The sequence below is a fragment of the Merops nubicus genome, unplaced genomic scaffold, assembly GCF_000691845.1.
Source record: "Merops nubicus isolate BGI_N331 unplaced genomic scaffold, ASM69184v1 scaffold19463, whole genome shotgun sequence".
Lineage (NCBI taxonomy): Eukaryota > Metazoa > Chordata > Aves > Coraciiformes > Meropidae > Merops > Merops nubicus.
Genome location: NW_008601170.1, coordinates 2,143 through 28,321, shown reverse-complemented (window position 1 = coordinate 28,321; position 26,179 = coordinate 2,143). Strand labels below are relative to the sequence as shown.

The 26,179-nt window shown below is 37.1% G+C and overlaps 1 protein-coding gene across 1 annotated transcript; it reads right to left on the bottom strand.

Annotated features, from left to right (window-relative positions):
• Positions 1 to 23,985, bottom strand: MBTPS2 (membrane-bound transcription factor peptidase, site 2; the record flags this gene model as incomplete). The annotated part of the gene is made up of 10 exons (XM_008937924.1): positions 1 to 223; positions 1,487 to 1,562; positions 7,252 to 7,447; positions 9,621 to 9,715; positions 12,170 to 12,350; positions 13,299 to 13,417; positions 16,667 to 16,794; positions 18,524 to 18,627; positions 21,973 to 22,111; positions 23,758 to 23,985. Coding segments are annotated over 10 exons (1,489 nt in total), but the record flags the coding sequence as incomplete, so codon positions are not given.
• Between the last annotated feature and the right edge of the window lie 2,194 nt (positions 23,986 to 26,179).

The window sequence follows — 26,179 nt, the reverse complement described above, 5'->3', positions numbered from 1 at the left end:
CTATCGTGCTGTCACCATCCAAAGTCCCAGTGCAACATTGGCAGCCAAAAGTGCACTACCAGCAAGCAAAATTAAAAAGCCAACAAGCTCTCTGTCTTGTTTTTCCACAATCAGGGAGCTCAGAGTGGCTTCCAGGAATGAATTTAATATCCACTGACCATCCAATGCGAAGCAGGGTACAGCATTGATAACTGCCAGCGCTCCTGACAGTGAAATTAGGTACCTTGTTGATATTAGTTAAGGCTCATGAATAACATCCAAGAAAATGAAAAAAATTTTTAGTACAAACCATATATTTTTTATTTATAGTGTGCAGAGGGAAACATATGAGGGCTATTTTTATCAGCTGTCATTCCATTTCACAGAAACTGTACGAGTACAATGAGTTTTACACCATAACACATACCAGCTCAGAGAACTGCCATTATGGATTAATTTGGTTTTAAGCACTAGGTTTGGATACTTAAACAACTTGCACTCTTCACAACTCAGAAAGCAGGAGACAGCAAAACCACACTTACTACTACCCATCTTCCTCCCTTGCTTTGTGTGGTTTTGGAAGAAGGATACAGCTCTGACACTATGCCTGAAGTAAGAAGGTATTCTAGACCTATGACCTAAGTATGAAATAATGATTAGGGATATTTTCCAAAACACTCCCTCACTGGAGTAAGTAAATGGCTAGAATATAATCAGAAATCTGGGCTCTCTCTCCTACTCACCTGGTAGCCAGAAAAGTTGAGGGCATTTCTGTACGTGTATCTGCACGTGAAAATGAGGCAAGGGCAGATCACTTTTAGCGTTGGTAAAGGCTTGCTAACTGTACTACTTACCCCCATCCTGTAATGGCTGGACAAGAAGACATACAACTCAGAGAGTAGCTGGCTCAGCATGAGTCTTGGTGTGTTCCCCAAAAAGGGGAAGCTTATGCAACATCTTTACTCTAGTTTTATGGAGTACACTCAACTACATTGTTTAACTGTCCTATAGCAATGCATAAACATTTCCAGTTTTAAGGTTAAGGGTTCTTAGAATAACCATATTCAAGCCTACTAACCTTTATGTATGCCTATGTATAATCTTGTTCATTAATAATCCATGTTTTAAATTAATTATCATTAGTCCAGTATAATGACTCAAAAATGATAGAACTGACACACCAAAGCTAGCAATAACCTCTAATTTATCCTGTCATAAATTCAGGCTTACTTTGACTTTCTTGTCAGAGCTGTTAAGATTCACCTTCAAGAAACAAAAAAGCAGCGACCAAAAATATCCTACTAAAGCTCAAGACGGTGAGAGATTTCATTCTGAAGTTGCCACATGGAGAATAATCAATGCAGGGATGGCACAAAGATGTCAAAACTCTACAGAAATGTTTCAGAACATCCTGCCTAAAATGATAACCAACTGAATTCTTTTTAAGTCACCCATTCTAAACACTTCCTTTCTTGCCTTAAAAGAACAAACATACTTCAAAGGATACTTGCAAAATGTCTCTATCACCACAGGCAGATCGATGCTTAGAAAGTTTTGTCGTGGTACAAAACTGCTGAGACTTACTGAAACAAAAAGATACACAAAAGGTGAACAGTCACTCCAAGATTATAACATTGTGAATTTTAGATTACGACTTTGCAGAAAAATCAGATCTGAAATGACATTTATTCAAGGATGAATAGCCAAGCTAAATACGTTTTTGCTTGGGTTTTGTTTTTAAAAGAGTGCAGCCATTAAATCTTTCTTAAACATGGTCACTATCATAATGAAGTCACTCCACAAAATACAATTAGCATGATTTCAGTAAAAGTAGATTTAAAATACATTATTTTCAGAAGCAACTGGACATCTGTATTTACAAAGACCATGTTGTACAACTTCAGTTCTTTTCAGACAAAAGCATATAAAAAGAAATTATAGTTACCAGCCTTTTTCAACATATGCAGTCCACATGTATGCATTCACACATGTACTTTCTCTGAGGGCCAGAAAATTCTTCTCTTGCAATACCTGGCAAAGATCCCCCCTACCTGAGGCTGAGTTCATGGTGTGCAGGAGTGGGGCAGAGAGGGAGCAGAGTTTTGGAGTCACTCTGAGAAAGCACAGGCTAGGAGATGACACACAACTGCATTACGCATCCTAACACCAGTTAGCCAGTACATAAGTAGCTTCTTTCTTTCCTTTCTGTCTTCCAGATGATATTGTAAATGACTCCAGGGTGTAACTTAGTGCAACTTCAAAATGTGGGAGGTGGGACTAAACATCTTTCCTATAAATAGCGACTGGAAAATTGCAGTGACAAGCACCATATGACCTTGAAACACTTCTTTAGTACTGTAACTTATCTGAAGGTTTACATGAAGCTTCAGCTGGCTTCATGTGAAATATAAGAGACTTCTGAAAGAAAACTGAGGTAGCTTGAGATGTCCCAGAGTGCACTCTGTTAGTTACAGGGATGCTCCATCTGGGCTGTCTCACAAAAAGTTTTGATGTAGTCTTTCAAAGTAAGCAGCAGTTTCAGAGTGTCAGCCTCAGGGACCATTTGAAGGCCTGAGCTCTGTGACAGCTGGAAGAAAGCCACCTTTCCTACTAGAAGGCTCCACTCATAGCATAATGGAGTCTTATCACCAGAACAAAGAGGTTTAGGTAAATTAAGGCAGAATTAGAAAATCACCTTAAGCTCAGAAGGCTTGCACAATATCAACAGTAGTCACTCTGTCCCTAAAGGACAATTTTGGACACGAGTTGAGGCTGGCCATAACAAACTGGATTTTCCCTACCAACCTGGGAAAAAGTTACAGCCATAGGAAATGCCATCTCTACAGAGATACATGAAAGCAAGAGTTCAAATCCCACTCAATGCAAACATCCCTTGGGAAAGGAACAATTTAATGCACCCTTTGAGAAATTTTAAAACCATAGGCTAAGAAAACACCAGGAACCTCAGAGCACTCGTAAGTAACATACCAGGAGTGCAAGTGCTGTTAAATTTATTTTAGTCAAGATCAAGATCAGATTTCTTCAGGTTCAATAAACAATTCAAGGACACTGGAACAAAAATGAGGGGAAAGCAGTTCCAAAGGGACACGAGGCGGAGAAATGGTCACATAAACACATCTTCTTCTGTTAACAGAGGACCTTCTGATAAGTCACAAATTATAATTAGTCTTACCAGCAAGCAGAGCATGGGGTGGAGAGATTTGAATAGCAAAGAGTCCCAGAAAAACAAAGTGTCTGGTGGGGCAACAAGCAGAGAACTTTCCAACACGAAAACTGCTCCAGCTATGCCACAACAGCTTGAATGTCATGTTCTCTCTCCTCTTAGCTTAAGAAAGACCTTTGATCCAGGGAACTAAGAGAAAATAAATCTGTTGTACTACCAAGTGAAGAACATAACAGACATAAATCCTGGACACCACCCAGCTCAGAAAGTCAGAGGCATCCAAGTCAAGGGATATCCAAAGTAAAAACAACTCATCAAGATGAAGGCTGGTATCAGAACAACTGATCAGACCTCTTGTTCATGAGCCAAAATAGCAAAATGGCTGAGGCAGACAGTGTATTCAAAGGTTTCAAAAGACACACACTGCAATACACTGCAATTTCAAAGCTTGGCAGCCTCTTGAGAAACATCTAATGGCCACTAACAACTCACCATCTTGAACCTGAACTTGTGCCTATGTTGAGAATGGATCCCTAATCTCCTTCCTTCTTCATTAGCACAAACTGTCTGTTGTCTCTGACAGCCACTAGACATGGATCAACTCCAAACCTTGCTATTGAAGCATCTCTAAAACACAAAGAAACTCTTCAGGAAGTTGCTGGACTGAGTTCTAGACACTGTAATGTGAGGCAATTAATTTAGTGACTGTATGGATCAAACCTAATGGCAGCAGGCAAATCCATCCTTCAAGGAATAACAAAAGAATTACAGAAATTAAGTTCTCCAAGCTCCTCTTGAAAAGACACTGCTGGGAAGAGGTGAACAGCAATGAGGCTGGGTGAGAGAAAACAGGCATTTTTTTCCCACCCTAATTAAACAATTCTTTGACCTGGAATTAACAATTCTTTTGTTGGCTAATGCTAGATGGTGTTGGCAAACATTGAGAAGAATGCACAACAGATACAATTTTCATTAGAAGCCATCTGGAGTCTAGGTTGACCAAAGAGCTTTTCAAAACCTCTTCATGGGGGAAAGGGCATGTATGCTATGGAGGAGAGGGACAGCAGGGCACGAAGTATTTCTATGCTGTCTCCAGAACTACACATGTAACCCTTTAAATATAGATTAAAAGCAGAGAAGGATCATCCTCAGCAATAAGGGGAAACAAGCATGGAAATACTGAGAAACCAAACTGTACCAGGTAGACCTCTGTCAGGGATTAAGGCTGTGGTTGCCCAAAAAGCCCCTCAAAGCTAGGAAGTGCCTTTTTTTCTGAAGACTTGGATAACACGTAAATAGGAAGCTGGCCCAGTTTGGGGAATTATCTTCTAGGTAAGTCCCATCTTCTTTTCATAAAGGAAATCTTGCAGGTTTTGATCCCTGATGGGCAACGCAGATACAGTAACGTTCAGGCATATGATCTTCCCTCAAGCAGTGTGAATTCTAAATGTGAATGTTAGGCTTGAGACCCTTCCCAACCAACACGGGCCAGAGAAGGAAGCCAAGATTTTGCAATACCAGAAATGATGCAAAGGAAAACAAAAACTCTGTATAAAATAAAGAAACTCTGCAAAGCTGCATCACAATAATGACCATTTCAACCTTACATATCATCTGTCCAACACAGGGAGAGCCTCCAGAGCACTGGCCTGCAATAAAAGCCTAAAAGTCTTGAGTAATTCTGAAGAAATTAAACCCACAGTATGAATTTATATTGGATTACATTAGGTCCTTTTACAGAGAGAATTAATTAAAGGGATTAATCAATGTGTCCATCCTAAACAACACGTATTCCTAATCACTCCTTCTGTTTTAGTTTTGGCCAAATCTCTAGCACAGTAAGTTCATTTAGGATTAAGATTCTTTACAGTTTGGGGTTTTTTATACTGAAAACAAGAGTTATATAGAGTATCCATGTCAACAAAAAATGTTTTGGCTAGGATATTTTACCTTGAGGAAACAGAAACATTTTATTGTAGTAAGCTGTTTAGCCTATTTCTTGTAAGTAGCTAATATGGATATAAAGTTTTTTAGAATATTGTATCTGGAAGCTAGCTTCAGGTGAAAATATAAAATAATTACTGCTTCTCCATAAATCAGGGCTACCATGGCACAATACAAGCCTAACTAGAAAATACATGTATAATCTTAGAACGTTTTTCAAACATTACTTTTTTTAGAAATGTCTATTCAAGTAGAGCTCTAGTACACACTAGTGCAACTCCCAGATCAGGCTGTGCACCACATGTAGCACCACTCTAAAAAGTAATGTTTTCCCCAGGCACAAAGACCCCACTAAAAAATAAGGTATCTCATGAAAACATATTCCTATTTCAAAATTCACACATGGAGGAAGAAATTATTTTCAGTTTTTAACTGTAAAGAAATGGTTACCACATTCTGATCAGTCACATTTGAAAGAAAAAAAACCCTCAAACCTGTTGGCCCCAAGCCAATATCATACATTGCAACATTAAGTCTGAAATATTTAGAAGTTCTTCCTTTGGAATGCATGGAACTCTGTCATGGTAGCCTACCTGCTGCCCAAGCCAGGGTCCTGTAAGTTTAGCTCTGGTGTTCTTCCATATAGGTTGCATTTGCAGCAAAGTTTGTAATAAAGTCAAGCTTTTAGCTTTTACATTCCGTGTGCAATTCCCAGGTTACACTACACCACTTCAGAATTTTATTCCAGTAAATACACTGTAAATTGTATTTTACACAGTAACTTCTTAAAGTAGTTCTACCTCTTTAGATGCAATGATATTCTGACTTCGGCAAGACTGACAGGTTCAATTGTTTTGCAGAATTATTGTTCAGTAGGAAACACTGATTAAAGTCCACTGCTCCAACATACTGGAAAACAGAACAATATCAATTGTTCCAGAGTACCTACAGTTTGTATATTTAGTGACCAAAAAGGAGAACTTAAAATAATTCTCAAACTTTAAGCTTAAAATTTGTTTCTGCATTTGGAATAAATGTCACCAAATGTAGAATTGTGTGTTTATATCATACAGGAGAACAAACCATGTTTTCTTCCTAAATGGCAAGAGATCAGAAAAAACAAGTGAAGAGATCATATTTTGGGTTTAAATGAGGATATAGTGTAAACAAGTAGAAATACATCATTTGTCATGGAATATCAAAATATGCCCAGCACAGAAAGACTGACAGATTAACTAAAAATATGTTTATGCAAGAATGCTAATTTTCAGATTTTGTTGCTAAAGCCCTTCTGTACCTAACTCGGTGCTTATTTAGAAAAGTACAATGCCTTGCTAAGAAGGTACTTCAAGACAGTTGTTTGTGAGGAACAGACAGGTTCCTCACAGAAAGGGACAGTAGTGTAATTTCATACTTTTTCAAGCCCATCTGAAGCTAATTTTCACCATGCCACTCAAGCTGTTAGGTAGGGATATTGTTAAGTTTGTTCGTTCTTTCCATACTTGCTCCAAGAGCAGATTTACTTTTGACTTGTATACCCAGTTTGAGGATACAAACATGTCTAATGGAGAGCCATAGTCCATTTCAATGTAAGGAACTAAACTACTAAATGTAATTTAAGTTATGGCACTCCAAAAAAAAAAAAAATTAAAAAAATCAGGAAAAACCTATTTTGTGATTGTACTTGTGGCTCAGTAGTCATGGGAATTTGTCATAGATACTTGGATATTAAGTGTGATTTAAAAAGTCATGCTAATATTCCAGGCAAGGTGTTAGAAACAAGATGTCCTAGAGATTTCACAATAGCATTTTGAGAAGTTTGTATATTAGGAAAATATACAGGTCCCTGGTTCCCATGACTAACCTTACTGAGACTTGTTACAGAAATAGCCCTTTCATACTTTTCTGCGAAAACAACCATCTCATATCACATATGGTTTCTATTACCTTCGTAACTCATTGCACTGTGCACATTTCATTTTAGGCCTGAGCAGTCCATGTCTCTCCTCTGGCTGTAACAAGAAATGGATTCTGCATTAAATAAGTTAACTGACAAGCACTCCAAGACCTTGTTTAAACAGCCAGGCAAAGTAAACCATATTAGAAATCTTTTTTGTGAAACTGTTTTAATAAATAATACTAACCTGTATACTGAAGATGCAGGGGGTGTCCTACATACAGCGTGTCAATATGGGGTGGATGTTTTACCCTGATTAGCCTTGTCTGGTTCTCTAAAGAAGGAGTCACACAAAGGCTTGCAACAAGGTCCTTCTGGCAGTCCATGTTAGTTCGACAAACTTTGCTGGCCTCAACAACTTTTCGTGCTGGCAGACAGGCATACTGCAAAGGGCATTTAAAATTATTATCAAATTCAATAGTATTTTCTGAAAGATCAGAATAAAAGGTACTATCTGTTCCTTTTTAAAGCAAAGGAAGTGCCTCACGGATATACTACCAGTCCATAAAGACTGGGGGGGGGATTTATCTTACCTGGTAGATATTGAACCTGTCATTCCATTTTTTGGGGAATGTGAAAGAGAGGGTATGCACATGTACCAAAAGAAAATCTAATTATTTTAAAAAAGGTACACACATGCACAACAAAAAAATCGAGGAATCTGAATGTAAGTCAGTCATTTCCAGTGAACAGAACCTGCATCAAGTGACTAGTGACTTAGCTGTTTAGAAGTTTTAGTCTTCACTGATCTAAAACTTCATTTGGCTGAACAAAACCTTATGGTCAGCAAACAAACCAACAAACCTACAAGCTGTGTGGTAGCTAAGAAGCCATTCTCAACTAAGATGAATACAGGACTTAATGCAGCACTTGGTCCCAAGTCCTACCTATAACGCTGTCACTCTGTATTCTGACAGACCAGATCCTTCTTGCTCCCACAGGCCAAAGACAGTACAGCAGAAAGAAACAGGAAATTGTTTTTTACCCTCTTGTCTCTCATAAAAGCTCAGTGATAATACTAATTTTGTTCTTAAACACAAGCAAAGAAAGTTCTTCATCTACTGTTTGCCTTAAGAAAAAAAAAAAAGAAAATGATTTTCTTGCTTCTTAGCTTGATAGTTACACTCCCCATAGATGCAAGATTGTCAGACACTCTCCATTAACCTCAGTACACGCTCTTTCTGTTATAATGAGGGGGAGAGGGCACACTTTCAAATACTGCTGCATACCACTGCAAAGACTATTTAAAATAATTGTTTGAAAATTCACAGCCAGTCTAAGGACACTTGAAGGTCATAGGTTTCTGGATGCTTTTATTTATTCTCTGTTCCTAAGTAGTAGCTATGAACTTAAGAATGTCAAAGCTCAGTGGGGTACAGATTTATCAAATCTTTCTGAACTCCAGGACGTTGCCAGCCACTGTCATATTTCAAATGAGCTATTCCTCTGTGCTTTATTTTTTGTGGTTAGATACCACAAAAACACACTTGAGTGAGAAATTTACCATTGTAGAAACTGTAAACGTAGCAGATGTGGGAGCAGACTTATTTCCATTTCTTCAGATATTTATTACTAGAGGTTAGAACAAATGTATGTGTAGAAAAGTTTACACGCCTGGTTCTTGTGCTCTTGCTCTTGCAAAGGTAACTGCTAGAAATATTACATCACTATCAATATGGATCATGTATTTTAACAAACATTTATGTATTTTGAAAAGAGTAAGTCAAAATCCTACTGAGAAACTTTATTTCCACATGTTGGTTGGACTTGATCTTAAAGGTCTTTTCCAACCTAAATGATTCGATGATTCGATGTCTTCTCTGTGAGGGTAGTAAGTCACTGGAACAAGTTGCCCAGAGAAGCTGTAGTTGCTGCCTCCTTGGAAGTGTTCAAGATCAGGTTGGATGGGGCTTTGAGCAAACTGGTTTAGTGGAAGGTGTCCCTGCTCACAGCAGAGGGTTGGCACCAGATCATATTTAAGGTCCCCTCTAACCCAAACCACTCTATGATTCTGTGATGTTGCAAGAAAAGGTGAAAAAGCAATCAAACAGAGGCCCTGATTTTGAGAAACTGGGCAATCTCTAGGACCTTCTCTCGCATGTTTTTAGTTTAACCTAGTGAGTAGCATTGCTGATTTCAGACAAAATAACTGAACAGATAGTTCAGAGTGTTGCTTTGCCTGTTGTGCTCAGTACCTTTAAAGGCTGAAGCACCAAAACAAACAATTTCATCTTGTTCCCAGAAGTTGTTTTTTCTCACCAATATTCTCATCCAGTGGTGAAAATGGGGGGGTGTCTTCCTGACTGAAGGAATGAGGGGTATAAGATCTTCTCTTGTTCTTCCAGAGACTCCCTGATTATCATAGGAAAAAACATAACTGATACCTTGGGGTTTTTTTAAGCTGTAAATGGGGAGAATAACATACACACACACCTGTGATACAAACTAAATATTCTAAAGCACTTGAGTATGTTGCATAAATATGGCTAAATATTACTAAATTAATTTAAATATTTTCAGATTTACCAAACAGAATTAGCAGTTTAAGTAACTTACCCGGTGGCTATCCAAGTTATTGCTATATGAAAAGCAAATGTCTGTGAGGCTGTTGTTACTACAACATTCAACTGTGCCATCAAGTCTTCTATAGACTAAAGAACAGAGACATAGAGCAAATGATCAATATTACAGTAACATCCTAAACAGAAATTAGTCTCTGTATAAAGGAAAACAATCGTTCTGTAGCCTTCAAGAATTACAGGAATTCACAGAGCCTCGCTGTGGTTCAGTCACAATTAAGCTTCACCACTTGAATGAACAATGTGACCTGATTTCAATCACGTCACATACAGATCTTTTTAATAAATAACCTTGAGATACTGGGGATCTACCACTGCAACGTTCTGAGCATTATGAGTTACAAAACACTTTTATCCGTTGCCCCACAACTTGCATCAAGTTTTGGCACAGAAATTCCTGACCTGCTACTGTGCTGATTTCACTGGCTGACTACGGAAACATCCTCTTTAAAATGTGAAAGCCTTTACAAGATTCAAGCCCTGAAAGCTTTCCAAGCCTTGAAGGCTGCAGCAGTGAATAAATGATGTTTTAAACCATGATTTAAATAGTCTGGTGAAGAATCTTTGTATGGATGTTCTTTAAGTGAATTAAACTTAACTTACTCTACAAGAACAGCTTTTAAAGAAAAAACACAGAAGAATAGTCACTGTAAGAACCTGTGCCACAGCAACGCTGCGGCACCTTCCTTAGGCAGATGAAGCCTGCGATAGTGGTTGCTGATTTATCGCTGCATAACTTGCAGTCCACCCACATGGAGCTTTATGCCTGGGGCTTACAGGTGCAAGCACTGTACCGTACAATCCTTTCTTCAACTACCCTGAGGCTAAACAACCACATATAGTTTTGAATAGCGAATGACCATGAAATTAGTTTCCTTATAAACTACATTGAAAACACATATTTTATTTTTTATTTTTAATTTCAAGAAGGTCCTTGGGGCATTGTTTTCTGTCTACCTTCATACTCAAAGAGTTTACTTTCCATTTATTTTATGGCCAAACAGATAAGGTCCATTTGCTAGATACATTTTTATCGATATTCTGTATTTATGTCAAGTTGTGAACTGTCAAGACTTTGACAAATGACAGCTGCTAGAGACTGAACAGAGTTCATTTAATTTCAGAGGAATATTTCTCACTGCTGGAGGCTTACGGCTGTGAAAATACAGATGGACTGGTCTGATTAGAATGCAGCAGTGGGACAATGGGCTGCTAACACAATACAGCAACCAAGCTTGGAAGCAATATTGAGTCTCTTGTATTAAGTCTCTAGCATTACATTCTAAAGAGGACTGGTTCAGTTGCAGAATATGCAGTTTTATTATCCATGACTCTGAAATTGGATTTTGGAGAACAGCAGAATCTGAGCATATATACCTACCGTATCTAAGAATTTGATCTTACTTGCCATCCCTGCCCAGCTGAAAGCTTTTGCCAAAATTTCCCTTCTCTTCAGAGGGAAAATCCAAACTCTTGGGTCTCTAAAAGTAGAATCTTACGCATATTCTGCTGGTTTCCAGTTTAAATATTTATCTTAGTTCCAGCTGTAAGATTACTTTCCTTATACAGTAAACAAACCCAAACAAACCAACCTTTCCTGTGTCACAAGAGAACTATAACATATCAAAAACCATGGAGAGTTGAACTGCCTGATCTCCCGTTTACTTCCAGTATTATGGAAAAATGCACTGACAACTTTAAAACTCTGAATAACATCATAGACTTTTCTCAGCCACAGCCCTTTAACTTTGGAATTCCGTCTCCATAGATGCTTACATGAAACAAACTCTAGAGAGCTTTAGGGCATGTCACAAGACATTAACGCAGTTTAACATGACTGTCCCTTTTTGTTCTACTTAATTTTTGTTTGTTGTGCTAGCTTAGTTCAGTTCACATTATTTTTTTGTTTCTCAGAGATCAGCCTTTTCAGCAACAAGCACTCTAACTTATAAATGAAAACAGAAGGAAATAGACTGACTTTTAGAAGCAATATTGTGCAATCCAGACAAAATAGAGTTCATGAACAATGACATTATGAGGCTGAAGAAGCAAATGAAATGTAAACCCCATATAGTGAGGAGACACATAAGAAGTAGCCATAATAAAACACATCATTAGGTTAAGCCATACAATTTGTAATGTCATTCTTATCAAAGGAGTATGGTAATGTATGGAATTTACATCTGCAAAAGATGACTAAATTGATCCATATAACTGAATTAAAAATTAGAGGAGATGATTGTATTACTGCTAATAACCAAGTTATGCAGTATCATGAAAAGGCAAATTTCATTATTCAGATCATACAGGAGATTTGTATAAGATGCCTGGAAGATCAGAGGAATTTTCCCATCTACCTTTTCCTCACTTTCAGATTTCACAAAAATAAACGGCATATGGGTCACTGCTGAAGACAGAATAGCAGACTCAACTTAGGAGAAGTCTGTTCCCACCAAGAAATCCTAAATTCAATATAGTCCTTAAGACATGATAAAATTACATAATGAAGAGCACCTAAAGTCATACCTCTAGGTGGAAAGCTTAATTGCTGTAGGGTGGCTGCACTTATACAGTAGCCAACCTGTGACTTCTCTGAAATGTCTCCTAGACAGGAATTCCAGTCTTCCACATTATAAACTGGGCAGTCTTGTAGGTTAGTGACAAGGTCTCCCACGAAAAGACCTCTTGGTCCATTGGCAGGAGAATCCTGAGAGGAAACAGTGAAGTCATCCATGTTATTGTAGCTAAAACCACAAGAATTTGTTTACAGTTCTGCTGAATAGCCAGGAAATCTTTAGTTTAGGACACTATTTCTGAGAAACAGAAAATCTCAGGCTCCACTAGAACTGATTATTTCAACTTATGATACAGCATTCAAAAAATGACATCCTGTTCAAAGAATAACTTATTTATTGCAAAGAAGAGGGCAAGTTTCCAGGTGTTTGGGGGGGAGCCTGTTCAAATTTGAGCAATTATTTTCATAGAAATGAATATGTTGTAGCTTTTCCTACGATTTTAAGTTCAAGAAGCTTATATTAACATCCTGAATCTTTCAGCAAAGCAGGCTGCATCAATACTTTTGAAGGTATAAAGCATAATAAGTGTCACTCTCCTCCTGAGTGACATCAGTTCACTTTTAGATCCAAGAAAGACTGAATCCTTTCAGCTCTTCTGTTCAACTGTGCTGTATTTGATTAAGTCAGAAAAAAAATCAGTCCTTTCCAGAAACTCAGTAGTCTATCTCTGCTTTGCTTCCAGCTGGCCAAACAAGCAAGGAAATCAGCTCAAAATAATTTTTAACAGTAAAAAGAGATAGCAATAACTAGAGTGATAATGTAGTTTCCAGTAGATTTATTTTGTGCTAATATTGAAAAGAAGTTTGAGAAAGCCCCAGAAATAAGCCTTCAAACTCATGTCAAACATTTAAACAGTTTTATGGTAATGCTGAATAGTCTGTAATTATTCATGTCACGTTCCTTCATTTACTAATACTAAAACCCATGAGACTGAGAAGAAAACTTTAGCAGACCAAAAAGTGCAAAGTATTAGATTCTGTAGAGTGCTGCACTGACCAGATTTGACTGATAGTAAGAGGCACAGGTGTATTTCAGGTCACAAAGCATATAATATAAAACCAATAAAGATGTATTCTTACCTCTGCAACCTCAGTGACAAGTGCTCCAACACCCGTGTAATAGAAAGGAAAAAGAATGACTGGCAGCAGAAACAAACTCATGAAACTTGCAGCACCAAGAACAAAATTATGCCACACTCCTAAAAAGAGGGAAAAAATCATGTTTCTAAATAAACTCTGATAACAAAAAACTGCTTTTGAAATGCAAGATTCTAGAGTTGCATTCTAATTAACTTTCCTGAAATTACTGTAAGATGGATGAAAATTTAATCTGTGAATATAGGCATGAAAGAAGAATATGTTTATTAATTTATGAGCTTAAATTTCTATTATGTTACTTTGTAGGGAAGTTTTATAGAAGCCTCTGAGACCCTGAGATTTGTACTATCAGAACAGACAGGGAAGCAGTAAGCCCATTTCTAAGGTGTCATTCTACCACACTTGTATTTCATCAAATAACACTACTTTCCTATGCAGTATGTACTGAGCAGAGTATCCTGAAAAAAAAAAAAATGGATTTCTGAATCAGTTCTTAAACTACAATGTCTATCTACAGAATTGCCATCAATCATAAATATTAAAAAAAAATAGTGGAATGAAATATATTAATTGTCATCTTCTACCACAATAGACCGTTGAATTTAAAAAACTTAATCAGTGGCTTATATGGGAATAAATACTATTTGTCTAGTCACCAAGATAGATGAAATTTAGTTGCAGTTCACTATTTTTCATGGTTATCTCCAGTGTATCAATGAAAATAATGACATGTGTAAGTCCCAAACAAGTTTAGAAAATTATTTGAAAAAAAGCTTCTTTCACAAGAAAATCTGGATCTGAAGCCAAATGAAGAAACTAAGTTGTGCAACCAGCATTTCCTGACAGATTATTTTGGGCAACATATTTTCAACTACAATCATTGTAGTATCCTGTTTTCCACAGGAAGAAAAGAGTCACTATTATAAAACACAAAACACACTTAGGTTCCTCAGCATCCAGTAGTACACGAATTTTCAAATTTCATCTGCGTTCTAGGACAAACTTTTTGTATGACCAATGCAGGAAACCACCTGAATGTTGAAGACTCCTTATTTCCTTCTTACAGTGCTTCATCATGTTAAGAGGGGTTTGATTCAATTCTATTATTTATACTACAGTTACAGGACAGGACCTAACACAAATATATTTTAAAACATATTATATATATCTTTTATGAATGGCATATAACACAGGAATAATAACATAATTCTTATTCCCCTGCCTGTCTCTATGTGTCACATGGTCTTCTTTTACAATGTTTCTGATGCTGCAGAAATGAGAGACATTTTTGGAATACTTTAACTAAGGGTTTGTTGCCATTTCCACTAGTAGAAGCTTCTTAATCCTTACATTTAAAAAGAGACATTTTACACAACACTTAGAAGTCCTTAAAATAATGTTTTAAAAATCTGCAACTCTTTTTCCTGTCAAAGACGAGAAAAAAATATACTAAAAAGAATCTCAAAAATAATATGAATATTTGAATTAATTAGAAGAAAGTGCTGCACAGAAGCACTTTTCCTCTGCTAGGCATAGAATTAATTCTAAAAGATATCCCAGGTTTCATAGGAACCCTCATTCGCTATTCTTGAACTCATGATGCCATCTGCTGTACAACAAACGTACTCTTCAATCTCCAGAGCGTAGATGGGCTGCAAAAGGAATGTTAGGTATCTTTCTCTAGCTCTTTTACTTAGCTGCCACACAAAAAAGCTGAAAGCATGCCTTTGTAAACTCAGATCTTCAGAGCACCGAGAACAGGATCATTCAACTGCTCTGATAATTAAGAAAAACTAAGTTTACAGAATATCACATTTTATCATTACGAAGCATCTTAGTTCAGAAACATACCTATCATTAACTGTCAAAAATGCTTGTATTTATTATACCTAACTGATAACAAACCATTGATGCTAACCAGTCTTGCAACATGCTTGTTCCTACCTTGTATTCCCCTATTCAGGTTTCCCAAGAAGCCTGAAAAGTGACGTTTGCCTGCCACCAAAAACAGGCAAACCATTATTTTCTATTACAGATTAGAATCTTATTTTTCTAGATGATTTCTCAGGAATGTATGTAAGCAACCCATTTTGAATATCAGTATGTCTTCTTTTTCAGTTCTCTTCACAGTAACTAGAAATGGATTAATTTGAGAAACAGGGCTTCATAAAAGTTAGTCCATTGAAGTGAATTATTTTGGTTCATTAGGTTTCGAATATAGTTGTATTTATTTACCTAACATTTAGCAAAAATGATTTGATTTACAAAAGCTTGAAAATATGCTTTGATAAAGGCTTCTGAATGCCCAGCCTAAAACTCTCTATATAGTGTTTTAGTTAAAGTATTTATGAAACAGTGTCAGTATCTAAATGCTACAATAGGCTGGCTGCCATTCTACCATCCCCTGAAATAGAAAATAATCGGTATCAAGAACTAAACCAAGATACTAACTTTTCTATCTTTATTTCAGTAGTTTGGGAACCACCTTTGTCTGTAGAAATCAGTAATACAAGTGGTTCCGGTAGCATAACACTCTCGGTCTAACTTTCCACAGCAACAGGGCTCTACTTCCCCACAGCTAGAGACTTCAACAAGCATCAAATCAAAAACATTTTGAGGTTATTTGGAGCCATAAGCTGTGATTCTCTTTTGAAGTTTGTGTTTCAGCCTTTATTTCCTTCTGATGGCAACATCAAAACACAGTGACCTGTATAATAACTCACACGTCACTGAAAATTACTCACAAGACTATTGAAAAATCATGTGATAGATTGTTCCTATTGCAGAAAATGGTAGTGAACTGCTCAAGGTGTTCACCTGTGACAGCAAGTCATGTTCTCACTTCACCAGTCTTTTGCTGAGTATTTTCCAGCTTGTGTACTCCAAAGCTTTGCTACTTAGGCCATACAATATGCCAAAAAAAAAAAAAAAAGACAACAAAGGAAGTTCTGCACCTGAGCCAGTGTAAGAGTTTTTATTAATGAGAGAAGAAGACCAGAAACCACAGTTTTAGCCCAACCACACAATTTGGATTTCTTATGCACAACTATTCTGAATCAGATCTAGGCTATATTAATATTTTTCATGACAGGAAACTGGTACTCATGTAAGCTCCCAGAAACTGATGCTTCTCCTCCAGAGAATGGAACACAATATGGACAGTAATAGTCAAATGATTTTTCTGAAATCACTATTTAAGTTCAGAACAGAAGGATCACCTTTAGGTAAAGAGAAGCTTTTGTACGTCTTTATTTTAAACCTTCAGTCCTCCATCAAGGATTCACAAATGATGCCTGTAGAATACATAACTGTGCTAAACAAAAATTTAATTAAAAAGCACAAACTATTACCTGCACAAAATATCCTTAATTGCTGGACTGGAGATATCAGTTGCAAGTGGGTTGTAGAGAGGTCAACAAATGCTCCAGGATAGACAATGAAGATAAAAATCCCAAATCCATTAAATCGTACTTGTTCTCTTAAAAAGATGAAAAGTTGTATTACTGTAAACAAATGAAAAACTGAGAGATTCTACACAGCACACATTTTTGACAATGAGAATAATTAAAATTGTAATTACAGAACTAACTTTTAAGTCAAAGATAATTAAAGGCTGTTTCCTGCAGTAGTCACCACTTTTAAGCAGCACACATTTGTGACCCTGGTAAAAAATAAAGGATAAGTTCAACTTCTTTTCTGTCTCCTTGTGACACATAAAACTACTTTTTATTTTTTTTTAATAGAAACCCTGCTTTCAAGTCAACATATATTTTAACGTCTGCAGGGTTTTTTTTAAGTTAAAAAATGGCAGCCTGTTGGATGGAGTTTCAAACTAATTAATGAAAAATTACCACTTTCCTTTTAAAGAAACAGAGATTTATGGAATGTATAATTTCTATGCTTCTCCTAAATGAAATTTAAAGTAAATATTAAACTAAGAAAAATGAAGGAAACATCGTCAGAAAAAATCATAAGTCACGAGATTAAAAGGACAACTGTTATTTAAATATAGCTGACACTGTCACAGAGATAATATATTATTTTTCAGAGGTTTTGTAATTCCTTTTAAATGGCACTACTTGGAATAATTACATAAAGGCTATATGAAGCTAGAAATTTTGTAAGGGATTTAAGAGGCATGACAATAATTTTCCAACACAATTACATTCCAATTATTATTAAATTAGAATAGAATAAAATAGAATTAACCATTCTGGTTAAAAAGAGCTCTGTAGTTACTCCTGGCTTCTCTGCAGTTAGCCAGCAGCATATGAAGGCACTTTAAGGAAATTTTGTTCCTTCTTCCTGTGGTGGCATGAGCAAGGGCAAAAGTTTCATCCCCCACAGAACAATCCCCATTAATATTAGGGTTAAAAAAGATGAAAGACAAACAGAGCATATGAAACTAGAATATCCCAAACCACCCCTTTAATTGAGAACTTTTGAGTTGTAAAAAAGTTAGTAATGGGTTAAGGTGCAGTTATGACTCCTTACACTCAAGAAAGGCAGAGAAACAACTTCAGGCTTAATGTTCATGGGACAGATAATGATGACATCCAGGAGAAATGCAGAGGACACCTGAGTGTGTGTGGAGGACTGAGTATCAGTCCCAGTAACCACCATCTAGCCCTCTTATGCGAGGGTGTCATTTAACAGGAAGGCCTACCCATGTCAAATAACATTTTTGTGAAGTAACTATCATAGTTGAGTGGCATGAAAAGTATCATCTTTGACCAAAATTAACACATCACTGAGATTAGCAGGGGCAAATCACATTTGATAGAGTTACTGCTTCAGCCTGTTGGTATGCTACTTCACAATCTATGTTTAAACCAATCAATTTAAAATCTATTTTAAAGTACCATTGTGCGGTAGTGTATGGGTCCTCTTCAAGTGGCACAGCTGCAGAAATACAACTGTTGTGTGAAAGACTGGACCACTTTAAAAAAGCATTATTTTAAATCTGATGCAGTGTAGTATATCTGAAAAGCAGAAGTCCTTCATGCTTGGTAGAACAGACGCTATATTAAAACTCTATCCTTAATTGTACAGACTTCCAAACTTAAAGTCTAAGGAAGCTGCAAAATAAAGAATAAACAGATTCTTCAGATAAACCGAAGCAGAGTTAACAGCATTCACCTGTAAGTAAATGCTCTGGAATATTAGGCTTTTTTGGCACACAGTAAAAGGAAAGAAATTTTTATTACCGAATAGCTGCCACCCCATGGCCGACTTCATGTATCACACCACTGATGAGGATTGCAGAGAAGAAATAGGTCAGTTGGCTGACAGGCAAATTTACACCAGGCACCTGTTGATGTGGGCATGACAACAAAACAAAACACAGGAGGAAACCAAGAGGTACAAAGACAAATCATTCTGCCCCTAAATTTGCTGCTCTCACTCAGCCTCTTCAGACCCAAAACAGATCAGGGGTCATTCTCGTGCAGCACTAAGTTTTATAAATGTATTTATTAAATGGTAATAACCATTCAATACTAATACTAATTTATTCAATGTACTTTAAAATATATTAAATGTACATTATTTTATTGAAGGTTGAAAAGCATTCCAGGCGCAAAAGCCTTCTCCCTGCCCTACTTGTTCCCCACAGTCCTGACTGAATGTGTCCTACTCTATATTAAGCTCAAGTTTATAAAAACATACACAGTCTTCCACTCAAATGAAACAGGCCTGGCAACTGTGAGCTTTAGTTTACAATTTTCTGCAGCCAGTCATGTAGCTAAAGAGAAGGTCCATCTTTCAGAATAAAAAAAATGAAATTGTATGGCATTTAAAACATTATGAGCCACAAAAGTTCAAAAAATGAGCCTACAACTGGAACTGTCAGTCTCCCTTCTCTCTCTATGCAAAACGCAACACCATCGCAAATTTACAAGGTCAAAAAGTGTAACTTTTGTCTATTGTTCAAGGTTTGGCAGTCTACATATGGCAATTTAACCTTAAAAACAAAGCACTTTAAATGTGTATACTATTTTCATTTATGTAAGACATAATATGCATGTCCCTCACATTCCTCCTGTTGCTGTGGATTCCTGCCACTCCCCGAGTCCTTCATTGCTTCATGCAACAGAACTTCACAACAGGGTGGTAAGACAAGCTAGCTGAAAGAAATCCTTCAAAATACTGTTTTCATTAATGTTAAACTGAGTAATTTGATAAATTCTGTCCACAGTGTGATCATGACCAAGATATTTATGTTAACTGGCATAACTATCATACCTCACTGTGTGAAGGTAGCATCATCCCCTGCGGGTGGCTCTACTGCATTACTCAACTCGTATTGCCAGGGCCCCTTTGGGCCGGGCACAGGGGAGGACAGACAGCAACAGCAAGAGCTGCCATCTTAATACCATCATGACTGTAGCCTATTAGAATACAGCACCAGATGCTTTCAGACTTCCCGTCAAAGAAGCTAGTTTAAGATTCACCTAAAAGGGAAACTAACTCTCATCAATAGCAGGTTTTTGTTAATAAATACCTTGATGCTTTGGTGACTTTTTTCAACCAATACAAGAGGTGGCAGCTGCAGAAAAACAGCCCAGTTACCTCCAGACAGGTATTTTAAAAAAATACATGACTGAACAAAACAGGAAGGATACAGAAATCTTAATCAATAAAACATAAGCAGAAATGTATCTCTCTCTCTTCGTAGCCAAAGGCTAAAGGCTAAACAGATTTATGCTACAAGCTAAAGCTGAGTTTTAAAAAAAAAAAAAGTATTGTGTGGTTTGTTTTTTCTTAAACTCACTCACTCTCCTCCAGGCAGTCAAATACAAACAACTAATTTAAATGAGGCAAAGGTCTTGCTTACTTTTTCTTCACCTGTTCACATTACACATGGGTCACTTTTTTGTGTCAACTCATGCTAGCACATTCTCCTCAAAAAGAACACTTCAAAGGGTAAATTATACAACTATCACCATTCAGAAATGAAAGAAAGAGGTGGGAAATAAAGGGAACCACAAGTCAACTTAGAATTTACATCCCCATATATGACATTATCCCTACACATTACGTCTTTTTCAGTGCCAGTCAGTCCTTGGTCTGAATTCAGTTATATTGCCAGTGGGTCACCACTGAAGAATCAATTCCACATTGAAATTGTGAACATTATCCTAAATTTCTGCTTTGACCATTCCAATTCACACCAGATTAACTCCAAAGGTTCATCTTCACTTTGGTTGGCTCTATGTTATTTTCTCCACAGAAAGCAATGTATCTCAAATGACCACTTTACTTTGGTGTCAGAAAAGTGGATAGATCCATATAACGATCTCAGAAAATAAGGATCTTGGGAGGCTTTTCTTATTTCAGAATGTAGTAGAATATATGCTTAGGATAGACCCTGCTGGCATGCAAATGAAAAATGGTCTGTCTCATCTTCAACTTGTGCTCTGCTGGATGCACAGACTGCCCACTCTTGTCTGCTTCTGGATATAATTCAGGAGCAAGCTGCGGGTGGGATGAATTCAGTGACAGTACCAGCAGTTCTTTCCCAAGTCCCACTGCCAGCTTTTGCCAACACATACTACATTTGCTGTATTCACCCCATGTGTGTGAAATAGGCACTGCATTTACAGCACATGCCAATGATCAGGCTTCCTGTACTGATGGAATTTTTAAGTATAGCCACACACAGTCAGTTTAGCACTTATGGGAAAGCCTATCATAGTAGCACACTTCTGTTCACTACATTAGCTGAGAACTTAAAAAGAGTAGAATAGTTGGGCATCCTTGCTCTAATCCATGCAGCAGAAGGCAGAGCAATCTTATAGGACCTTCTGCATTTCTGAAAAATGACCAGATAGTCTGGCCAGATAGCACTCCTGGGGAAATAAAGGTGGCTAGGGATCCTTCCCAGTTAAAACTGTTGTAAGGCAGTGTCAGTTATTGATTACTGCCTTGCATAGAGATAAACAAAAGAGATTCGCAATCTCTCCCATTCTGTGAAATACATTATTTTCTAAAAACACCCAATATATTGCCCAGCATCACCATAAAACAATTAAATACATTGTTATTAGCTTTTGATTAGATACCACAGAAGCAGCACTTTCAATTTCACACTGTAAATCAGGGGTTAACTCCTTGTACAATCAAAAAATATGCCATCTCCTCACTAATTAATCTTTGCTTCTGCTATCACACAAAGCTCATTACAGTTCTTTTCCACTGATGTTTTGTATTGTAATAAATTAAATTGAACTCCTCTCTGCTTGTGGATTAGGGATGCACTCTGAAAATTTTAAGGCCACCAGTGCCTCTACATTGTGCAGCTTAAAGGCAGCAAATTCTTAGCTCTGCTTTGTATTCTTAGTACTATGATGATTTAAGGCTTTTAAAAACTACTAGCAAATTCTCAATCCTGAGAATTTTTAATAGAAACTCTTCCATATTTTTGCCTTCATTTGTATTCCCCTCTTTTAGTACCTCCACTTCCTATTTTTAAGTTGCTAACAAACCAGAAAATGTTTATGTAGAGGAATATCAGGAGTTAGGTTATTCTTGCATGGGAGGATTACACACCCAATCACATGTGCACATGTGTACAGCATTACACACCAAATCATTAAGAAGCTGGTTAAGATCAGTTCATAACCCTCAGATAAAGACCTGTGGAGAGAACACTCACCACAACTTGCAGCATACGATCGTTCTGGGCTTTCGGTGCCTCAGTGAGCATCTGTGTCAGAGTTTGCATCAACGTCTTTCCAAGAAGAATAACAGAGCTAAACATGGCAACTATACCAAACACCATTCCTACGTTGAACCTACAAAGAGAAGCAAATAGCTTAGCAGTGCATAGCTGCAAGAAGATACAGAGCATACTTCCCAGATAACTAACTGCTTTACCACAGCACATCAAACTCATAGAGCAAAACTTATCAGGTGCTAATAACATCCATGGATCAACAATCCAGTACAAAAATATTAGCTAAAGGAAACTAACAAATTTAATAATATATACTAATATCATATATTATTTTCCTTAGTTAATAAATGTTTTATATCCTAATGACATCCTGATTTTCAAATATTTTTATGTTGTTCTTACACATTCTAAATTTTATTCATTTACCCACTACATGTAACTTGCCATTAGCTATGAATATAAAAATATAACTAAAACTGTATAATTTACCATGTTGCACCATACCATCACATAGACACCTGAATCAAATTACAGGGTAGCATATCTATTTATTTATACAAGCTTTTTCAATAAATTTTACACCTGCCTTCCAAACGGTAAGAAGTGCTAAAGGACAATAGATGAGACTCAAACTTTTTAAAAGAACAACAACTAAAAGGTACAACTGCAAAAACAGATCAGAAGCAATTATTTAAAACACATTGTTCATCAATTAATTTTTCATGTTTTCTGTTGAAAATATTTTCAGCTTATGTCAGTCCACCTAGTGGTGGATTTTTATTCATCATTATTATTTTTATTTTACACTGTCCAATAGCTGAAGGACATGATAAAGCTTACTTTCTAGATAAAACATTAGATAAAGCAAAACTGTTCTCTTACCAGCCTTAATGAGGCTCATCGGGAATTAGCAGACTAATTTTAAGCAACATGTCCTTGTACTGTTAACTAAAGAGACTGTTTGAAAAATTATACTTTAATAAATAGTTCACATTTTAAAATTGTGATTGATACAGAACTATTTCAGACTGAACTAGCAAAATCCTTACAAAACCAGTACGAAGCAGACCTCTCTTTTATTACTATTTCACTGAGGGTAGCAATACAGGAAATGAAAAGAAATTCAAAACTTACTAATTTTATATTTTCAGAGCAAATATAAAGTAATGCTAGGAAGGCAACTGAGCAATAGTTTTATACATCAGCCCAGGAGCACCCATGCTACCCACTCTGCTCACTCACCCATTCCTAGCAGCCTGTGCAGTCTTAGCAGGGAAATGTGCAGGCAGATAAAAGACAGAAGGTGAGCAATGTGCTTCTAAGCAGGTATGGTTGCTGAATGTCTGGGCAATGCCTGACAACAGGGACACAACTGCCTTTCAATACTTTGTAAACTAGCGATCAGGGGAGTGCTCAGTGTACACTGATAGACATATCTAGGGTATGAGCAGGTGCTTTCAGACCTACTTCTGTATGCAGTATCACACATAATAGCTCTACTCTTAAGAACTACATACAGTTCAAACCATAGGAAAAAATAGTTTACAGGTTTCTAGTTTTATAGTATCTCAATATGTAAACTACATTGCTGCTACGTATTTTTTAGCAGAGAAGAAAGACAGTAGCACGTGACAGCAACCACGCTACTGTGGTTTTATCATTAGCCTAGTGAAATAACCATGTCTGTCCACTGCACTTTAAAGGCTGAAAGGTTAAGTTGTTAACTCTGTATTTGACAGAAGAACGGAAGTCCAGAGTTTATACCATAAATAGAGAAATCTGGGTTTCCACCTCCCCCAGCTGTAGAACTGTCGGTTGAAGAGAGCCGTCTGCCATCGCATGTGGAACGGAGAGACGCTCAGGCCGTAGGTCAGCAGCCAGTCCTCGTAAGACGCCTTCAGAGAGCTGGAGGACTGTAACACAACGGGAAAGTCATTTGACCCAGGACTTCTAGGAAGATTTGGTATTATGTGGCCAAGCAGTAAATGCGATCTGTTTACATAAAAGCGGATGTATAACTTCAGGTGAATATCCTGCACATTATTTATATTTTGACACACACATAGGTGTGACCTAATAAATAAAAGTTATGCACTGTTTTGATGTAAATTTCAACAGTTCTAGGACTGTGGGAGAGATGAGGTATCCAGCGTTATTTGACAATAAAGATTTTATATCATCTTTCCCAGTGTTAAATCACTCCCAGTATTTTTTAGCTGTCTGGTTAGAAGGCTAGCGACTGAACTGTTTACTTCAATGTGCAATTATATTCCAGGAAACATCTTTCAAACTAGAATAAAGGAAAACGCTTCTTCTGGTTTTGGCTGAAAATAAACAGTTTCTAATATTGGTGAGATACAGATAAGTACGATGGATACTTTATAGTATGGGTAAAAATTAGGTCTACTTTTTAAACACAAAGACTGTGCCTAAAGAGATTCTGAAATATTTGGTCATACTAAGAAAAGTCCAGAAGGAATTTAAAATTATGCACCTGTATTGCAACTGTGATTTCGCTATAACTTTCCTGCATTTCCAGATACTGCTAGGATGCCTTCTCAGTAGTTTAAAAGATTTCCCCTTATGAGAAATGTGACCTATGAACTATATGATTAATACTTATCTGCAGTATTATCTGATATTATGGATCGAAAGACAGTTTTGCAACTGCTGCTTGATATCATATGGTGCTTTATACTATAAGCTCAACAGGCTTTACTCAGCCTGCTTCATGGAAGATAAGTGTCAGAAACCCAACTGAAGGAATGCTTCCCTTGGTGCTGAAAAGGAATTCCCAGCTTAGGAGAAAGCACACCAGCACTTTGAGCCTTCTGACTTCAGGCAGTTCTCCAGGCAGCAGTGTCTCTGACATAACCCAGGCAAGTCTCTGGAGCTGTCTGAACTGGAGCAGCTTCCAAGTTTCCCAATAAGCAGCAGTACCTATTAAAAAAGCTGGGAGCGTATAGCTCACAATGGGCTCCCCTGGCTGTCACCAGCAGTTCTTTAAACAAATTTAGAACTGGCTGAGTTATTTACATTCCTCCTGTCCTGCCGAGTTGCTGGTGAGGAGTGAGGATCTCCACTTGCACAACTATATTCCTAGCTTTCTCATTTTGTTGAACTAATGAAAATTTGTACACTAAAAATTTATTGCAAATAACAATTTTCCTAAGACACCAAACTCATTTACTTAGGTCATTGTTCATGTATCACCTACTACACCATTTTTCCTTTCTGCCTGTATATTTCTGTGTCATTTCCTATTTTACTGATTTCAGCCACATTTTTGTTGTCAGCTGATGGTGCTGACAGAAATTTTCATCATAATGTATTCCCTAATCAACACTAGTCACTCCCTATGACACCAGTAAATTTATTTTCTACAACTAGGTCAGCAACTGCTAACCCATCATTTGCTAACTTTAACAGGAAGAGATCACAAAGATGATTACACTTGTACAATTAATAATGAATAAGCCAAAGAAACAAAGACCTCCTCACATAATCTACCAAATAATTAAGAACAAAAATATATGTGACATTAAGCACCTCTGATATGAGAAACTGCCTTTTGGGAATTAAGTAAACACACACTATTCATTCATACAGAGTCAAAAAAAAAGCCAAACCAGCCAACCACACAAAAATGTGTTCCTTTTATCACACGCAAACCCCACTTTTTCCCCTAGAAATGCCACAAATTCATCCCTTCAAATTCATTCCAACCACATCACAGCCCCACTGTACTAACAAGACATAAATAAATACAGTTTTCTATGAGAAATATGGGATTACTGGCCATATTTGCCAAAGAGGGTGAGGGGGCGGGTAAGGAAACAAGGTACCAAAACTAATTCTCCTTTCTCCTTTTCCTCACAAGTTGTGTAAACAGTATTTGTGATCAAAAAATGACTGCATCCCTTTTCAAAATACATGCAAACTTTTGCTCCTTCTGCCCTGAGCCCAGCTGGATCACCACACTACCACGTGCACTCTCACACTCCAGTATGAGGTATGTTGGTATCCTAAGTCTCCTCCCAAACTTCCTTCACACAGGCCTTGGCTCTGATTCTTTGAGTTCTAAGTGATCTTTGTTACATTAATTTTACTATAAAAGCAAGACCTATTTTATGTATGCAAGCTTTCAAAATAAAGAACGCTTGTGAAATACTCCAGGAGCTCCACA